Source organism: Mobula hypostoma, chromosome 19 (genome assembly GCF_963921235.1).
Source record: "Mobula hypostoma chromosome 19, sMobHyp1.1, whole genome shotgun sequence".
In the NCBI taxonomy this organism is placed as follows: Eukaryota; Metazoa; Chordata; class Chondrichthyes; order Myliobatiformes; family Myliobatidae; genus Mobula; species Mobula hypostoma.
In genome coordinates, this window is record NC_086115.1 from 36,681,733 (window position 1) to 36,701,802 (window position 20,070).

A 20,070-nucleotide genomic window follows, 5' to 3' on the forward strand; every position below is an offset into this window, starting at 1 on the left:
TCTTTGGACATATGTGCTCTATGAACCACTTTAAATTGAATTAGGGAATGTTTAGCACAAATAGAGGAAGTATTAACTAATTGTAAAATCTGCCCCCAATCATCCACAGAAATGGTAAGCCCCAATTCCTGTTCCCAATCTACCCTAATCTTATCAAATGGAGCTTTCCTAAGTTTCATAATAATATTATAAATCATAGCCGATGCACCTTTCTGACATGGATTAAGGTTAATTATCGAATCTAAAATATATATAGGAGGAAGCATTGGAAAGGAAGAAAGTATAGTACTTAGAAAATTTCTAACTTGTAAATATCTAAAAAAATGTATTCTTGATAAGTTATATTTATTAGATAATTGTTCAAAAGACATAAGGGAACCATCTAAAAATAAATCCAAAAACCGTAAAATACCCTTAGTCTTCCAAGTTTGAAAAGCGCGATCCGTAAAAGAGGGAGGAAAAAATATGTTACCTAAAATAGGAATCGCTAACCCGAATTGATTAAGATCAAAAAATTTTCTGAATTGAAACCAAATACGCAAAGCATATTTAACGATCGGGTTAGAGACCTGCTTAAGGCGTTTCGAATCAAAAGGAAGAGATGAACCTAAAATAGAACCAAGTGTATAACCCTGAACAGATTGTAATTCCAATGCTACCCATTTAGGAATAGATAATATGTCCCGGTCAAGTAACCAAAATTTCATATGTCGAATATTAATAGCCCAATAATAAAATCTAAAGTTAGGTAATGCTAAACCTCCATCTCTCTTAGCTTTCTGTAAATGTATTTTACCCAGTCTCGGATTCTTATTCTGCCAAATAAATGAAGAAATTTTAGAGTCGACTTTATCAAAAAAAGATTTAGGAACGAAAATTGGTAATGCCTGAAACACATATAAAAATTTTGGCAAAAAAAACATCTTAACTGCATTAATACGACCAATCAAAGTTAAATATAAGGGAAACCATTTAGATGAAAGTTGAGTAATATGGTCTATTAATGGTAAAAAGTTAGTCTTAAATAAATCTTTATGTTTACAAGTAATTTTAATCCCAAGATATGAAAAATAATTATTAATCAATTTAAATGGAAATTTATAATATAAGGGAAGATGTTTATTAATCGGAAAAAGTTCACTCTTACTAAGATTTAATTTATAACCTGAGAAAAGACCAAATTGTGCTAATAACTCTAAAACAGCAGGAATAGATCTCTCAGGATTAGAAATATATAAAAGTAAATCATCAGCATAGATGAACATGTTCAAAGTTCAAAGTAAATTTATTATCATAGTACGTATATGTCACTATATACGACCTTGAGATTCACTTTCTTGCAGGCATTCACTGTAGAAGAAGAAAATGAATCTTAAGGTGACATTGACATATCAGTATCCCAGTACTCAAGGTGTATTTGCCCAGCCGACTATGCCTCACTAAATGGAGATAACTTTCCATTCACAAAACTACTCATCAACCATTGCCCCTTGCTTCACTTTTGAAATCAAAAATGCTACATAGTTTTGAGTCCCATGGGTTTTTATTTTTGAAATCAGCTTGCCAAATGGGGCCTTATCAGGAGCTTGCCAAATTCAAATATATGACCTTCCTTTCAACCTCCTCAAAAAAAAAATTATTTGACATGACAATTCAACGACAGATCCAAGCTTGAGGTCCAGGAGGCTATAAAATTGTTAACCCATTTTCCCATGTCAAGTAAAAACAGCTTCTGAGAGGACATACTAACAGTGTGGCATAGAAAATCAAAACTTATTCTTTTCATATGAACAGAGTTTGCTGCACAGGGTTGTAAACTCAGTGAGCTCCATCATGGGCAGTAGCCTCTCCACCTCCCCGCCTCCCCAGCATCAAAGATATCTTCAAAAGTCAATGCCTCAAAAAGGCAGCATCCATCATTAAGGACCATATCACCTAGAACATGCTCTCACAAGACCATACGAGATAGGAGCAGAATTAGGCCATCGAGTCTGCCTTGCCATTTCATCATAGCTGATCCGTTTTCCCTCTCAGAGGTTAATGATACTATACAAGCTGAAACAACTTGTATCTCCTTTGAAATAAGAAGATTCAATACATGTGCGGTATAAAACAGCTCACAAAGATACAAATAGAGGGCAGATGCGGTTGGCATCTCTATACGGCAAAGCCAGTAAATCAACTCAAGTCTTGCCTTGCTGATGCTGGATCTATGTGCAAAATTTTCTTTCCACTTACTGTTAAGGAATACAAGGACGGAGTCATGTTCTCTACTCGTTCCAGAGGAGAAAACTGATTATTCATGCGGCAGTTTCTGTCCCATAAAACCGGAGATTTTAGCACGTAACCACATCCACCATTTGCTTCAAACATGGCCGTGTTCAAATGCATTGGGAGATCTAAGAGGAAGCGAGAGAGAGGGTACTATAAACAGTAATCTATTGCTCAGCAATTTTTGTCATTCTGATAAAACTGCACATTGTGGATAACTCAAAGAGTAGGTAGAACAATTTAAAGCAGCACTTAACAAAAGTCTGTTCTTGTATTTCTGAACTTAGCAATTCACTGTGTGAGGTAATTCATTACTTAATTTCCAAATATCTAATGAAACCAGTCAGGAACCTAGCACAGAAATAAAGGTCACTACATCAAAGATTTTGGCCCTGATGTTCAATTATAAAGTAATTATCTCAACCATTACAAAAGCTCTAAATCACTGACCATTCTAATTTAGCTTATTTTGTGACAATAATCAGATTTAAATTTTTTTTTAAATAATTAGTATCTATTGTCAGTGAGAAGTTAGGATTAACCAAAATCTGCAGTAAACCTGGCCTTTGAAGCTGTTCCCTTCACTTTGTGTTTCAAATTTTAAAATGTGATGTTGCCTCACAGTATATATGTGATAATCTTAGGCACAGAGTGCTTTAATAAACCAATCAGCCAAATTATGTCAGCACTTCCTCTAGCAATTACTTGAAAGTGGATTGCTTTATTCAGTGTAGATACATCCAATGATTACAAAACTGTAATGATCTTCAGAATTCGAATTGGAAGAGCATTAATGATCATAATAGGGAATAGGTGCTTGGCTGAAACACCAAATTTTCAATTATTTAAATGTACTGCACAACCACCTATCCTTGACATTTTGATCATTGTAATAATTCAATGTCCTATTGCCATTTTCCATCACAAATATAGCTCAAGGTACATGAAATGTTTTTAAATATATTTCAAGCAGAACATTGCCTTAAGTGATTAATAATCTGGAGAAAACCACGTAAAATTATTAATCTGATTGACAGGGACATTAATCATGCAATGCTCTTTGTTTTGAAAGACTTTCCAAACCTTGGGCAATTTCTGGTTACCCAAGTAGATGCTGGCAAAATTTCCTCTGATATATGAAAAAGGATATATCAAAAAGAAGCTGTTTTAATGGAACAGACTGAAGCTACTATAGCTAAGACTAATGACCAAAGCTACAACAGAGACTTCTGGGTACATTAGAATTCTTGACCAAAATGCAGTGAATGGAGGATGGTTATATAATTATGTAATCAGTATATATCACAGATCTGTTATTTCAGCTGATCTTCAAGCATAAAGGATGAGGGAGTTATGACTACTACAGGGTGTCATGGTATGTTGCCTGATTTAAAAATCAACATAGAAACTTTAAATTCAGGTCAGGAGGCATAAAAACTGTGGAGAAGAGCAAAAGTCACTCTGGTTGTTTGAAAAGGATATTTATACAGTTCAGACACTGGTCTTTTGGCCCTTTGAGATCACACAGACTATAAAAACCCACTTCATGACAATTTTTCACTAATGCAATTTTACTTTCCCTCACATTGCCATTAATTCCTGCCAGACACTACCACTCATCTACAGATTAGGGGCAATATACTGCGGCCAATTAACCTATCAACATACACGTCTTTCAGATGCAGGAGGAAACTAAAGCACCTGGGAGAAGAAATTCATGCAAACTCCATACGGACTACCAAAAGTCCTGTTTTAATCCCTCAGCCTGTCAGGCAGCAGCTGTGCCATCTGTCACCCTGTATAGAGTAAGCATTAAGAATGATTTTAAATGGGCTTGAGTAACCGGTGTTTATTTTGAAACAGCCCATGATCAGAGCTTGTACTGGTGACACCAAGTGTCCAGGATACAAACCTCTTGGAATTAAACAATTTATAACCCAAGAGAGGAAAACCTTTACAAACCTCACCAAGATTTAACATTGTTATTCATCGGAAGGAAAATATGTCCTTTATAAGATCTTAAGACATAGGAACAGAATTAGGCCATTCGGCCTGTTGGGTCCGCACTGCCATTTAATCATTTTTCCCTTCCTCTGCCCCACTCCTCTGCCTTCTCTCCATAACGTCTGATGTCATGTCCAATCAAGAACTGATCAAGCTCTGCCTTAAATGCACCAAGTACCTGGCCTCTACAGCTGCCCATGGTAATAAATTCCACAAATTCACCACCATTTCTGACTGATATCCAGTCCATATATTAAGTGACTTTCATCATTACATTTCCATGTCCTACTGTTGGGAATGTAATAATGCTGGCAAATACAGACTAAAATGCAATTTTTTAAAAAACACCAAGTAACAGCCTTGTGGAGGAACAAAGTGAACCAAAGCCAGTAATGTGGAGATTTGAGTTTATAACGGGCACCTTCCCAACTACTCCCTGCTGAATGCTTACCGCTGAATTATATAAGATGTAATGGCATTGTCAAACATGTTTAATAATTCTGATATCGAGACTGAAGGGGGGTAAGAAATTGGATTCTGCTTTTCTGAAAGCCACTGACAGGGTTTGATCCTTAAATCCTGAAGACCTTTTTGATTGAATCTCTTGTGTATACACCCAAACAAATTAAGTCTTCGAACAAGGCTTATAAAACCAGCCACTCACCATCTGTTTGATAATTGAGAGCAACCAACTGTATCCCATGGAGCCAGAACGTAAGAGGTGATGGGTTCGAGGAGTCAATCCGAGTTGCAGCCGGATATGTTCGGAGTAACTGGCACACGGTATGTTGGATCAGTTCCTGGGAATAGCGTCGGCACAGTCGCTTGGCAGTGTTCTCATTCACTGACGATATGTGGTAACACTTGGGTGTTCTGATGATAGCGCTGAGAGAGGTGGTTGGATTAAATGGAGGAGAAGGTGGTTCATCACAATTCTTTCTGATAGCTTCAAAAGAGGTTGCTGTGTGCAAAGAAAATCTTCAGGTTCATTAAAACTAAAAATATTCCAACATTCAAATCTTAAAATAATATATATTTGAACAGCAGCATTAACTTGAATTCATCCATCACAGTCCAAAGCCTTTCAGAAACGCATTATCAAAGGTTGAGATCATTCCACAAAGTAGTTTTGGGACTGCTGATCAAAAGGTAGATTAAGGAACATGTCAGAGAAGGAAAGAAAGGTGGAGGGATAGAAAGATTAAGAGAAAGAAATTCCAGAATTTTGATCTTTAGCAATTTAAAGCATGGCTGCAAATCAGAATTATGACATTTGTTTACAAACAAGATTTTATGTCACAGAATATTAAATAGGATTGTGTCAACCATTGGTATTATAATTGAAAAATACAGTACTACTTCACCAATCCCTAAATACTAGGCCCATTCTGAGGTACAATTTATAAACCACAAATCATAAGGAAGAAAAAATAAAATAATCCCTCTTCAACCGAGCTTTCCAACCTGAAGTCCAAGGCATAAAAAAATTGGGAACCTTTGCTCTCGAGGCTGATCCAGGGCATTAACCAGCCGACTATGAAATAACTGTGGCTTTTCTATTTGTTTTGACTATTTGGGTTCAGATGGACACTGGACAGACCATCTATTATATTGCCTGCCTGGAAGCAAAGGAAAATTATCCAGTAGTTTACAGTGAAAAACTTAGTACATAATAATGTCTCTTGGTATATTTTAGTACTTCTAAGCAAAGACCCATCCTGATTTCTACTCTCAAAAAGCATTCCACAGATTTAGCCAGCTTAACAATGCATGTCCCACAGAGCAGTAGAGAATATTTTCACTTAAGGAACCTCATAAATCTGATAACGCAAATATCAGTTACTACATCAGCTAAATCTTCTGAGTGCTAAAACAGCATAAGATTAAAGCATGATAATTAAAACACTAATTTCTCTCTGGCCTTAGAATTACAGATTGAAGAATACTAATTCAACAATAATGATTTTAATTTATGCACTTTATGTCAAATCAATTAAATTGAATCAATCATTTTGTGACCAAGTCTGTCTGGTGTGGGAAGTAGCTAAAGAACCCACTCACCTCTTCCAGATATTTTAACTGATGTCATTGATTCCCCTGGGCTCATTCTGTTCGATTTCCTGTTGGGCTTCACTTTCCCTCTGTTTGATCCTGCAGCATTTAAAGTTGAAAGGCCTGTTCCCATTGAAAAAAAAAAGAAAGGGTCACAACTAGAGAGTTCATATTTTTCCAAAAGATGTTATTTTAGTTTATATTTTAAGCTAATTACATCCTTCCCCTTCCAGCCTATGTAAAAACATTACGCCCTACTGAGTTTCTTTATGTAACACTGTTAGACCATTGACTGACACAGGAAAATGCAAATAGCTAAATCATTCTTCATGATGCATTTCGATGGTTCTAATATATCTCTCTATCTTCAAAGCTAAGTGCCTTTAACTAATAAATTCTCATTATATAACAGAGCTACATTTCAATGAAAAACAAGCTTAGAACAGAATTCCTTTGATGTGCCTCTATGGCAGAGGAAGTTTGAAGCCATTCAGCCAGCTCCTTACTTACTGCTTCACTCATAGCTCCTCTCTTTTTTCATAATCTGTACTGAAGACCTTTGTTTATCAGAATTCTGATGACTCACACTTCATATCTGTTTGCCTCCTCTTCACTTTATGGTCATTTCTCAATGAACCCACCACCTTCAAAAGGGAACCAGAGAGGCAGAGATCCATAATTTGCTGTCATTAAGGAGTTTCTGCGTGTGGGGTACCAGGACATACTGACCTGTAAACTTGACAGCCTGACAGTAGATGACCAAGTCTGAAAGTTCAGGCGCTATCTGTCTGCTCTCCTTTTTATTTTGAGGTAAGTAGAATTCTTCGCCCAATTCCATATCGTAGACCTGGGAATTGAACAACAGCAATTGAATCCATGCCCCAGATTGTCACTTATAGAATTCATTCAGCAAGAGTAAGAATTGATATCATGCTTCTCACAGTAGGATGTATCAGGATATCTTATAACCAACTAAATAGTTTTGAAGAAGCACAAGAGGCTGTTGCGGTTGGAATCTAGATCTACAAGCAACCTACTGGAGGAACTCAGCACTTGAACAACATCTGTGTGAAGAAACAAAATGACGGTATTCTGGGTCAAAATCATGCATTTGGACTTTTGAAGTGCAGCCACAGTTGTAACACAAAAAATGAAAAAGTTAATTTGTGATTTCATAGACAATAACCAAATTATCTGTTTTAGTGGTGTTACCTTCATCTGCTCCATCATTGAAATGTTCCCACAACCTATAGGTATACTTCCATGGACTCTTCACCTCATATTCTCGATACTTGTTGCTTATTTATTTATTTATTATTATTATTATTTCTTTCCTTTTGTGCTTACATAGTTTATTGGCTTTTCACACTGGTTGAACTCCCATGTTGGTGTGGTCTTTTATGGTTATTATCCTATGATTTTACTGAGTATGTCCATATGACAACAAATCTCAGGATTGTATAAAGTGACATATATGTACCTTGAGAATAAATTTACTTTGAACTTTGAAATGAGAGATAAATAATGGTCAGGAAAAGTAAAGGATAATTTAAATGGGGTCTGTTACATCCCCAGAGCAGCCTAGGTGTAAGGTGTCTTCTGAAAGCCATAGTGGTCGGAACACCACCTTGTTGTACTGCAGAGGAGTAACACACAGAAGTAGATATGCGTTCTGGACCTTATGCTCAAAGCTGAGAGTATGAAGTCAAGGCAGACAATATCTTCATCCTGACAGCTGTTTTAGCACTGAGACTTGCATAACTTCTTCCACAGACTTGTGGAGTTTCTGATTCCAGTGGGTCCCTAATGGAACCCTAAGGGCAGGTGTTTTACAGATTACCAACTCATAGGTTTGGAAATCTGTCCTGAACCAGTGCTGGTGTAAAACCAGGTACCATCACTAAAATTCCCATTTAAATAGATGAAAGATTAGCTCCTGCTAAACAATTCCATCTTTTATTATTCTTCAAAGCTTTAGTGACCAATTGAGTTATAGTGTGTGAATCTGCTTTTAGCTTTTGGATGAAAATTGTTTTTAAAATAATATTTTAAACACATTTTTAATGATTTTTTGTGCTTGTTCCCAGTGATATCAAATGTTTGAGAGCATCAAAATCAACGGCAGATATTCAGTATTCCCAACATTTGGCAGCCCTGGATTCAGGAGTTAAGAGGGTGGTGGGGGACAGGGGGTAATGTTGTTCCCTGGCTATTAAAGTGATTTCTGTGTGTTCACCTTTGCCATTCCAAGGTCAGTGATCCATGCTAGGGGACAGTCTGGAACAGACTGTGTAGGAAAGGGGCAGGCAAGCTAAGTGGACAGTAATTCTGGGGCAACAGAAGATCTCCACATGATAGTCCTCTCAGTGTTGTTTTTGAAAAACAAACACATCAATTTTAAAATACCAGACAAAGCTATTTGCACACAGACTTTAAGCACTATCTGCCATTAGAAATTTCTAACTATATTTTATCCACGTTATCCTATTGAATGTCAATAGTGGCTAGAAATTCCTGGATAATGATTCCCAATATTATAGAAATATCACAGCCAAGAAACAGACCACCTTGTCCATGCTGAGTGGGAGACTTATCTTTGCTAATCTCATTTGCCTATCTTTATGCCTTTCCTATATCAATACCTGTCCAAATGCCTTTTAAATATTGTATCTACTATTACCTCTGGCTGCTCACTCCTGTGTGTGCAAAATGTACTGCTCAGATTGCCTTCAAAGTTCTCCCTTCTCTCCTTAAACCTGTGACCTCTAGTTCGAGACTTCCTTGCTTGGGAAATAGAGAACTATCTATCCTATCAATGCCCCTTATAATTTTATAAACTTCAACAAGATCACTCCTCAGCCTTCTACATTTCTGCCTTTCTGGGCTGGCCAGTGGTGTAGTGGCATCAGCACTGGACCTCAGGGCGGATGGTCATGAGTTCGAATCCAACCAGGGTCCTCACCTGGGCACCCGCAGTATCTGTGCGGAAGAAAGGCCTGGCAACCTACTTCTGTATCTTGCCACAAAAACCCTATGGACAACTACACAATCCATGAATGGTACCCAACAACAAGAACAATCGCTCTTTATCCTCTCTCATCTAGAGAGGACCTCTTTTGCGCTCCTCTCTGTTGCTACTTGCTGATTCCTCTCTAATCAGTTCCTGCTTTTGCAAAGGAACATAAACCCTGTCCCTCAGAGAGTCTTTCCAGCAACTTCCTAGCTACTGTTGCAAGTTTCCCCATCCCATAGCTTTCAAAGTTTTTGTGATTGCTCTTTTTAAACAAGGGGGATCAATATTAGTTAACTTCCCATGTTCTGGTATCACACCCATGATTATGGCAACTGCAAAAAGATCTGTCAGACCTCCAGCAATCTCTCTTGCTTCCATTAGTACCCTGGAATAAGTCCTGTCAGGTCCAGGGAATTTATCTGACCTAATCAATATATCCTACACTTCCTTCTTCCTGATGTCAGGTATGCCAAAGAATATTAGTGTGCCCCTTTCGTAACACCCCAACCTCCACATCCTTTTCGCAGGCTAATACCAATGAAATAAGTATTCACTTCAGACTCCATTCATCACCCCAACTCTGAATCAACAGGAGACCAATGTTCTTGCTTCTAATATACCATATAAATGGTAGAATTTCTGACATTATTATGTTAATTCTTCCAGAATAATAAATAACAATTACATACAATTATAAATATAGTGTAAATGTTGTATTTCTCACAATAAATCTCTTTTGTTTTGCCTTTTCTTTGCTAAGCAGCATTGCATCTGAAGATATTTTCTTTATTCTGCGTGGAGTTTCCTCCGTGTACTCGAAGTGGTATTTATCACTTGAAGGCTTGCTTTCAGGCCTGTCATCAAGAATATTGTCTAGAAAGGAAAAGGTGGATTATTACCAGATAACTTCACGTTACGCACAGAATGTAATCAAAGCCAAACATGTGATTTGAGCAGATTACTCCATCATATCATATGCAAAGCAATTTTTAAGTCAGTAGCAATAAGCATGCCTAGTCATTAAAATAATCAGATGTTTATAATGGACAGATGTTCCTAGATCATCAATAGATGAAAAGGGAGCATTGATAATTTCCCGCTATGTTCTTGAAATCTGGCTTATTTCATTGTAATTTACTTTATTGTGTTTGATAAACAAGAGCTAACATGGAACTATTAAAGGCAAATTATGTTTTGATTAACCTGATTGATTTTCTATAATGAGGTGATTAGAAGACTAACGAAGGGAGAACAATAGATGGAAACAAAATGTTCGAAACACTCCCTTACCCTACTCTCTTAAGCTAAAGCTTGCTTTCTATCTCTCATTTTGAATGAAGGATCTTAGACCTGAAACATTAGCTCTCATTCTTTTTCCACAGATGCTGCCTGACCTGTTGAGTGTTTCCAGCATTTTCTGTTTTAAATTCAGATTTCTAGCTTCTGCAGCTTTTTGACCATCAGCATGCAATAGATGTTGTCCACATGGATTTTCAGTTAGTATCTAATGAAGACCTATGGAAAGGCTAGAAAGCAAAATTAAATCTTATGGAATTAAAAGGGGCAGAGGCAGCATGGACAGGATATCTATTTATAAGGTTGAAAGCAGTAATAATAAACGAGAGAAAATCGGCAGCTGCTGGAAATCCAAGCAACACACACCAAATGCTGGAGGAACTCGGCAGACCAGGCAGCACCTGTGGAAAAAAGTACAGTCAAACGTTTCGAATGAGACCCTTTGGCAGGACTGAAGAAAAAAGATGAGGAGTAGCTTTAAAAGGTGGGGTGGGGGTAGGGGAGAGAGAAATACAAGGTGATAAGTGAAACTGGGAGGGGGAAGGGTGAAGTAAAGAGCTGGGAAGTGATTGGTGAGAGAAGTACAGGACTTAAGAAGGGGGAGTCTGACAGGAGAGGACAGAAGGCCATTGGAGAAAGAAAAGTGGGAGGAGCACCAGAAGGAGGTGATGAGCAGGCAAAGAGATAAGGTGAGAGAGGGAAAAGGTAATGGGGAATGGTGAAGAGGGGGCATTACCAGGAGTTTGAGAAATCGATGTTCACGCCATCAGGTTGGAGGCTACGCAGACAAAACATAAGGTATTGTTCCTCCAAACTGACTGTGGTCTCATTGCCACAGTAGAGGAGGCCATGGAGTGGCAGACCGGAATGGGAATGGGAAGTGGAATTAAAATGAGTGGCCACTGGGAGATCCCGCCTCTTCTGGCGGACGGAGCGTAGCTGCTTGGCTAAGCGGTCTCCCAATCTATGTCGGTCTCACCAACCTACAGGACACCACCTACCGGACAGAGTATATGACCCCAACAGACTCACAGGTGAAGGACTTTTTTGGGGCCCTGATGGAGGAGACGTAGGGGCAGGTGTAGCACTTGCTCTGCTTGCAAGGATAAGTGCCAGGAGGGAGATCAGTGGAGAGGGATGAATGGACAAAAGAGTCGCAAAGGGGTGATCCCTACGGAAAGCAGAAATTGGGTGGGGGGGGGGAGAGAAAGATGTGCTTAGTAGTGGGATCCTGTTGGAGATGGCAGAATTCCTGGAGAATTATGTGCTGGATGAGGAGGCTGGTGGGGCGATAGGTGAGGACAAGACGAACCCTATCCCTGATAGGGTTATGGGAGGATGGGGGAGAGCAGAGATGCGTGAAATGGAAGAGATGCGGTTGAGGGCAGCGTTGATGGTGGAGGAAGGGAAGCCCATTTCTTTGAAAAAGGAGGACATCTGGAACGAAAAACCTCATCCTGAGAGCGGATGTGGCAGAGAGTAAGGGATGGCACTTTTACAACTAACAGTGTGGGAGGAGATATAGTCCAGGTAGCTGTGGGTCTGTGAGTTTAAAACTGGCATCAGTAAATAAACCGTCTCCAGAGACAGAGACAGTGAGATCGAGAAAGGGGAGGGAGGTGTCAGAGATGGACTGGGTAAATTTGAGGGCAGCGTGGAAGTTGGAGGCAAAGTTGATAATGTTGACGAGCTGTTCATGGGTGCAGGAAGCAGCACCAATGCAGGCGCCGATGTAGCGTAGGAACAGCGGGGTACGGACACCTGTGTAGGCTTGGAACGTAGATTGTTCCACACAGCCAACAAAAAGGCAGTCATAGCTGGGACCCATGCAAGTGCCCATGGCTACATCTTTCGTTTGAAGTAAGTGGGAGCCAAAGGGGAAGTTATTAAGAGTGTGGACATGTTCCGTTAGACGGAGCACAGTCGTAGTGGTGGGTAACTGGTTGGGTCTGGTGTCCAGAACGGAGAGCTTTGAGGCCTTCCAGGTGGGGATGGAGGGGTACAGGGATTGGATATCCATAGACACGTTAACAGTCTCGACTTCCTCTCTCCAATTCCAACCTCACCCCTTCTGAGCACTCTGCTCTCCACTTCCTCCGCACTAATTCTAACTTCAGCAGAAAACCTGCAGATAAAGGGGGTGCTCTAGTAGTCTGGTGGACTGACCTCAACCTTGCTGAGGCCCAGCAACAACTCTCAGACACCTCCTCTTACTTACCCCTCGAACAGGATCCCACTAAGGAGCATCAGGCCACTGTCTCCCACACCATCACTGACCTTATTAGCTCTGGGGATCTCCCATCCACTGCCACCAACCTCATAGTTCCCGCACACCGCACCTCCCGTTTCTACCTCCTACCCAAGATCTGCAAACCCACTTGTCCAGGTAGACCCATTGTTTCTGCCCCACTGAACTCATGTCTGCATACCTTGACTCTGTTTTATCCCCCTTGTTCAATCACTTCCTACCTACATTTGTGACACTTCACACGCTCTGGATCTTTTCAATGATTTCAAGTTCCCTGGCCCCCATCATCTAACTTTCACTATGGATGTCCAGTCCCTATACACCTCCATCCCCCACCAGGAAGGCCTCAAAGCTCTCCTTTTCTTTATGGATATTAGACCCCTGCACCACCTCTCTCCTCTGACTAACAGAACATGTCCTCAACTTTTAATAACTTTGCTTTGACTCCCCCCACTTCCTTCAAACAAAAGGAGTGGGCAAACAAAACCATGGGCACTCGTATGGAACCTAGCTATGCCTGCCTTTTTGTTCGCTACGTGGAACAGTCTATGTTCCAAGTCTACACTGGTGTTCGTGCCCCCACTTTTCCTGCGCTACATCGACGACTGCATTGGTGCTGCTTCCTGCAGTCATGCAGGGCTCCTCGACTTCATCAACTTTGTCTCCAACTTCCACCCTGCCCTCAAATTTACCCGGCCCATTTCCAACACTTCCCTTCCCTCTCTTAATCTCACTGTCGCTACCTCTGGAGACAGCTTATCTACTGTTGTCTATTATAAATCCACTGACTCTCACAGCTACCTGGACTATACCTCCTCCCACCCTGTGGCTTGTAAAAATGCCATCCCCTTCTCTCTGTAGCATTTGCTCTCAGGATGAGGCTTTTCATTCAAGAATGAAGGAGATGTCCTTTTTCAAAGGAAGGGGCTTCCCTTCCTCCACTATCAATGCTGCCCTAAACCACATCTCTTCTACTTCATGCAATCTGCTCTTAACCCATCCTCCCTCCAGGGATAGGGTTTCTCCTGTCCTCGTCTATCATGCCACTAGCCCACGCATCCAGCACATAATTCTCCGGAACTTCCGCCACCTCCAATGGGATCCCACCACCAAGCACATCTTTCCCTCCCCCCACTTTCTGCTTTCTGCAGGAATCGCTCCCTACGCGACCATTCATCCCTCCCCACTGATCTCCCTCCTGACACTTACCCTTGCAAGCGGAACAAGTGCTACACCTGCCCCTATACCTGCTCCCTCACTACCAATCAGGGCCCCAAAACGTCCTTCCAGGTGAGGTGACACTTCATCTGTGAGTCTGTTGGGGTCATATACTGTGTTTGGTGCTCTCGGTGCGGCCTCTGGTATATAGGTGAGACCCAACACCGAGCACCTACTCCCTGTCTGCTAGAAGAAGTGGGATCTCCCAGTACCACCCATTTTAATTCCACTTCCCATGTTAATCCATCGCCTCCTCTACTGTGCCGATGAGGCCACTCTCAGGATGGAGGAACAACACCTTATATTCCGTCTGGGTAGCCTCCAACCTGATGGCATGAACATTGATTTCTCAGACTTTCAGAAATGCCCCCCTCCCACCAATCCCCATCCCCTTTTCCCTCTCCCACACCTTATCTCCTTGCCTGCCCATTGCCTCCCCCTTTTCTTTTTTCCATGGTCTTCTGTCTCCTCCTATCAGACTCCTGCTTCTTCAGCCCTGTATCTCTTCCACCAATCAACTCCCAAGCTCTTTACGTCATTCCTTCCCCTCCAGGTTTCACCTATCACCTTGTGTTTCTCTCTTTCCTTACCCTACCTTTTAAATCTACCTTTTTTCTCCAATTCTGCTGGAGGGTCTTGGTTCAAAACATTGACTGTATTCTTTTCCATAGATGCTACGTAGCATGCTGGGTTATTTTTCCAAACTGGGGCATGATTGACAGGGATCGTTGTTGGGACATTATTTTTTCTGTAAAATATTAGCGTGTAATGCAAAATGTCCAAATTTGCCAGTGACACATAGTTTGAAAGTGTGGTAAACAGTGAGGAAAATAGAAATAGACTGCAATGAAACTACATAGATGGCTTGGAGAATGGCAGACAAGTACCGGAAGCAACTTGATACAGAGAAGTGTGATGTGATACATCTTGGCACAAAAAGAATGAGAAACAACATATTAATAGCACAGTTCTAAAGGGTGTTCAGGAAAGAGGACCTAGCCGTATTAGAGCATAAATCCTTGAATGCAGCAGTAAATGTTGACAGAGCAATTAATAATGCATATAGCATCTGGGCTTCATAAAGGCAAAGATGTAAAAGTCATGTTGAGTCTGTATGAAACACTGGCGAAGCATTAGGCACACCCCAGTTCAGTCACCTCACTATGTAGCGGGTTTGAAGGACGAGAGAGGGCGAGGGAAAGATATGGTAGAAAGGATGCAGAGCAAAGGACTTGAACCAACAGTTTCGATTAGAGAAATGATTTTGAATAAAGAAGGCTGAGAGGAGATTTGACAGAGGTGACAGGCTAAAAAAGGGTACAGAGAGAGTAGCTGATTTTGGGCAAAAGACACAAGGAAACTGTGAATGAGAGCTTTTTAAACACTGAAGAAAAAATAACTGCACAGCTATGAGGCATGGGCAAGGAATGGGACTGCCAGCATTACTCAGTTCAAATCTGACATTTTGACTCACTGAGTCAAATGGCCTCCTTTCCTAATGTAACCACTCTGCATATTAACATTGCATTTCTAACCTACATGATAGATGCATATGAGTACTTCAACTTTAAATAAATCGTGCATTTGACATGCATAGGGTGGAGGATTGGGTTGGGCAAGGGAGCATGCCCAGATCCCTGTAGCTGTTTCTGATCTTGATTCTCAGCAACACCTAGGACAAGGACGGAAGTGATAAGACCCTATCAAATATATTTCTGAGGTTGCTTTCCAAGCACGAGTGACCAGACCAACCAAGCATGCAAAACATACCTTTTATTAAAAACATTATTTTCTTCATTGTATTACTTCAATTCCAAATATCATGCAAGTTTCTCCATTAAGGTACAGCATGGAGAAATACTAATGATCTCATAATGTGCTACTATATATGCCCCATCATTGAAATGTTCCCACAACCTATGGCAAAGGTAGTAATCTCGGGATTACTGCCTGTGCCACGCGACAGTGAGAGTAGGAATGCGATGAGGTGGAGGATAAATGCGTGGCTGAGGGATTGGAGCAGGGGGCAGGGATTCAAGTTTTTGGATCATTGGGACCTCTTTTGGCGCAGGTGTGACCTGTACAAAAAGGACGGGTTACACTTAAATCCTCGGGGGACCAATATCCTGGCAGGGAGATTAGCGGGGGCTACTGAGGTGACTTTAAACTAGAATGGTTGGGGGGTGGGAATCAAATTAAAGCGGCTAGGTGTGAGGAGGTTAGTTCACAACAGAGGGATGGGAACCAGTGCAGAGAGACAGAGGGGTGTAAAGTGAGCGTAGAAGCAAAAAGTACAAAGGGGAAAAGTAAAAGTGGCAGGCCGACAAATCCAGGGCAAGCATTAAAAAGGGCTAAGAGAGTTGTAAAAGAGTGCCTGAAGGCTTTATATGTCAATGCAAGGAGCATTCGTAATAAGGTGGATGAATTGAAAGTGCAGATTGTTATTAATGATTATGATATAGTTGGGATCACAGAGACATGGCTCCAGGGTGACCAGGGATGGGAGCTCAACGTTCAGGGATATTCAATATTCAGGAGGGATAGACACGAAGGAAGGGGAGGTGGGGTGGCGTTGCTGGTTAAAAAAGAGATTAACGCAATAGAAAGGAAGGACATAAGCCGGGAAGATGTGGAATCGATATGGGTAGAGCTGCGTAACACTAAGGGGCAGAAGACGCTGGTGGGAGTTGTGTACAGGCCACCTAACAGTAGTAGTGAGGTCGGAGATGGTATTAAACAGGAAATTAGAAATGTGTGCAATAAAGGAACAGCAGTTATAATGGGTGACTTCAATCTACATGTAGACTGGGTGAACCAAATTGGTAAAGGTGCTGAGGAAGAGGATTTCTTGGAATGTATGCGGGATGGTTTTTTGAACCAACATGTCGAGGAACCGACTAGAGAGCAGGCTATTCTGGACTGGGTTTTGAGCAATGAGGAAGGGTTAATTAGCGATCTTGTCGTGAGAGGCCCCTTGGGTAAGACTGACCATAATATGGTGGAATTCTTCATTAACATGGAGAGTGACGTAGTTAATTCAGAAACAAAGGTTCTGAACTTAAAGAAGGGTAACTTTGAAGGTATGAGACATGAATTAGCTAAGATAGACTGGCAAATGACACTTCAAGGATTGACGGTGGATATGCAATGGCAGGCATTTAAAGGTTGCATGGATGAACTACAACAATTGTTCATCCCAGTTTGGCAAAAGAATAAATCAAGGAAGGTAGTGCACCCGTGGCTGACAAGAGAAATTAGGGATAGTATCAATTCCAAAGAAGTAGCATACAAATTAGCCAGAGAAAGTGGCTCACCTGAGGACTGGGAGAAATTCAGAGTTCAGCAGAGGAGGACAAAGGGCTTAATTAGGAAGGGGAAAAAAGATTATGAGAGAAAACTGGCAGAGAACATAAAAACGGACTGTAAAAGCTTTTATAGATATGTAAAAAGGAAAAGACTGATAAAGACAAATGTAGGTCCCCTGCAAACAGAAACAGGTGAATTGATTATGGGGAGCAAGGACATGGCAGACCAATTGAATAATTACTTTGGTTCTGTCTTCACTAAGGAGGACATAAATAATCTTCCAGAAATAGTAAGGGACAGAGGGTCCAGTGAGATGGAGGAACTGAGCGAAATACATGTTAGTAGGGAAGTGGTGTTAGGTAAATTGAAGGGATTGAAGGCAGATAAATCCCCAGGGCCAGATGGTCTGCATCCCAGAGTGCTTAAGGAAGTGGCCCAAGAAATAGTGGATGCATTAGTGATAATTTTTCAAAACTCGTTAGATTCTGGACTAGTTCCTGAGGATTGGAGGGTGGCTAATGTAACCCCACTTTTTAAAAAAGGAGGGAGAGAGAAACCGGGGAATTATAGGCCGGTTAGCCTAACGTCGGTGGTGGGGAAACTGCTGGAGTCAGTTATCAAGGATGTGATAACAGCACATTTGGAAAGCGGTGAAATGATCGGACAAAGTCAGCATGGATTTGTGAAAGGAAAATCATGTCTGACAAATCTCATAGAATTTTTTGAGGATGTAACTAGTAGAGTGGATAGGGGAGAACCAGTGGATGTGGTATATTTGGATTTTCAAAAGGCTTTTGACAAGGTCCCACATAGGAGATTAGTGTGCAAACTTAAAGCACACGGTATTGGGGGTAAGGTATTGGTGTGGGTGGAGAATTGGTTAGCAGACAGGAAGCAAAGAGTGGGAATAAACGGGACCTTTTCAGAATGGCAGGCGGTGACTAGTGGGGTACCGCAAGGCTCAGTGCTGGGACCCCAGTTGTTTACAATATATATTAATGACTTGGATGAGGGAATTAAATGCAGCATCTCCAAGTTTGCGGATGACACGAAGCTGGGTGGCAGTGTTAGCAGTGAGGAGGATGCTAAGAGGATGCAGGGTGACTTGGATAGGTTGGGTGAGTGGGCAAACTCATGGCAGATGCAATTTAATGTGGATAAATGTGAAGTTATCCACTTTGGTGGCAAAAATAGGAAAACAGATTATTATCTGAATGGTGGCCGATTAGGAAAAGGGGAGGTGCAACGAGACCTGGGTGTCATCATACACCAGTCATTGAAAGTGGGCATGCAGGTACAGCAGGCGGTGAAAAAGGCGAACGGTATGCTGGCATTTATAGCGAGAGGATTCGAGTACAGGAGCAGGGAGGTACTACTGCAGTTGTACAAGGCCTTGGTGAGACCACACCTGGAGTATTGTGTGCAGTTTTGGTCCCCTAATCTGAGGAAAGACATCTTTGCCATAGAGGGAGTACAAAGAAGGTTCACCAGATTGATTCCTGGGATGGCAGGTCTTTCATATGAAGAAAGACTGGATGAACTGGGCTTGTACTCGTTGGAATTTAGAAGATTGAGGGGGGATCTGATTGAAACGTATAAGATCCTAAAGGGATTGGACAGGCTAGATGCAGGAAGATTGTTCCCGATGTTGGGGAGGTCTAGAACGAGGGGTCACAGTTTGAGGATAGAGGGGAAGCCTTTTAGGACCGAGGTTAGGAAAAACTTCTTCACACAGAGAGTGGTGAATCTGTGGAATTCTCTGCCACAGCAAACTGTTGAGGCCAGTTCATTAGCTATGTTTAAAAGGAAGTTAGATATGGCCCTTGTGGCTACAGGGGTCAGGGGGTATGGAGGGAAGGCTGGGTTCTGAGTTGGATGATCAGCCATGATCATAATAAATGGCGGTGCAGGCTCGAAGGGCCGAATGGCCTACTCCTGCACCTATTTTCTATGTTTCTATGTTTCTATATTCAAGGACTCTTAATCTCGCATTCTTGATATTTATTGCTTATTTATTTATTTATTATTATTATTTCTTTCTTCTTATATTTGCACAGTTTGTTCTGTTTTGCACAGGAGTGAACACCCAGGTTGTTGTGGCCTTCCATTGATTCTATTATGGTTATTATCCTATTATGCATTTAATGAGTATGGCCGCAAGAAATTTAATCTCAGAACATATATGTAGTTTGATAATAAATTTACTTTAAACTTAATAAACTTTTAAGCTACTTGCAAATGTTATCTATATTTTTGCTTTTGCTTGTTTCACACTGGCCGTATAAATGGCAATCTGTTTTCTGTTTTATAACAATTTAATCAATTTATAGCCAAAATAACTGCAAAGAATTTGTAATCTTGTCTGTCCTCAAGGTAAGAGTGGTTAGACCCTCCAGAGACTAACAGGCATCTCCATTCTTCATATGGAGCTTAGACAGAGAGTCTTGAGAACTCTGATAAAAGATCGTTAATCTGAAAAATTAACTCCATTTCTCCCTCCACATACAGTATGCCATTGATATGATGAATATTTTCAATAAGTTGTGTATCTACTTTACTCTGGCACCCTAATACAACATTGAGGTATGCATATGTATCAAGAGATATGAGTAGACAGTGTAGAGTTTGGCACAAGATGCCATTGTTTTCCCAGTTCAGGGAA

The 20,070-nt window shown here is 40.9% G+C and overlaps 1 protein-coding gene across 4 annotated transcripts in view; it reads right to left on the reverse strand.

The window, feature by feature from the left end:
- Nucleotides 1-20,070, reverse strand: part of plce1 (phospholipase C, epsilon 1) — a 482,678-nt gene that overhangs the window by 46,284 nt on the left and 416,324 nt on the right. For all 4 annotated transcript variants that reach the window (XM_063071694.1, XM_063071693.1, XM_063071692.1 and 1 more), the window contains 5 exons: nt 10,065-10,213; nt 7,057-7,174; nt 6,337-6,450; nt 4,940-5,236; nt 2,239-2,399 (listed from right to left, as the gene is read on the reverse strand). In XM_063071694.1, the coding sequence (XP_062927764.1) occupies nt 2,239-2,399; nt 4,940-5,236; nt 6,337-6,450; nt 7,057-7,174; nt 10,065-10,213 (839 nt within the window). The remainder of the gene's footprint in view (nt 1-2,238; nt 2,400-4,939; nt 5,237-6,336; nt 6,451-7,056; nt 7,175-10,064; nt 10,214-20,070) is intronic.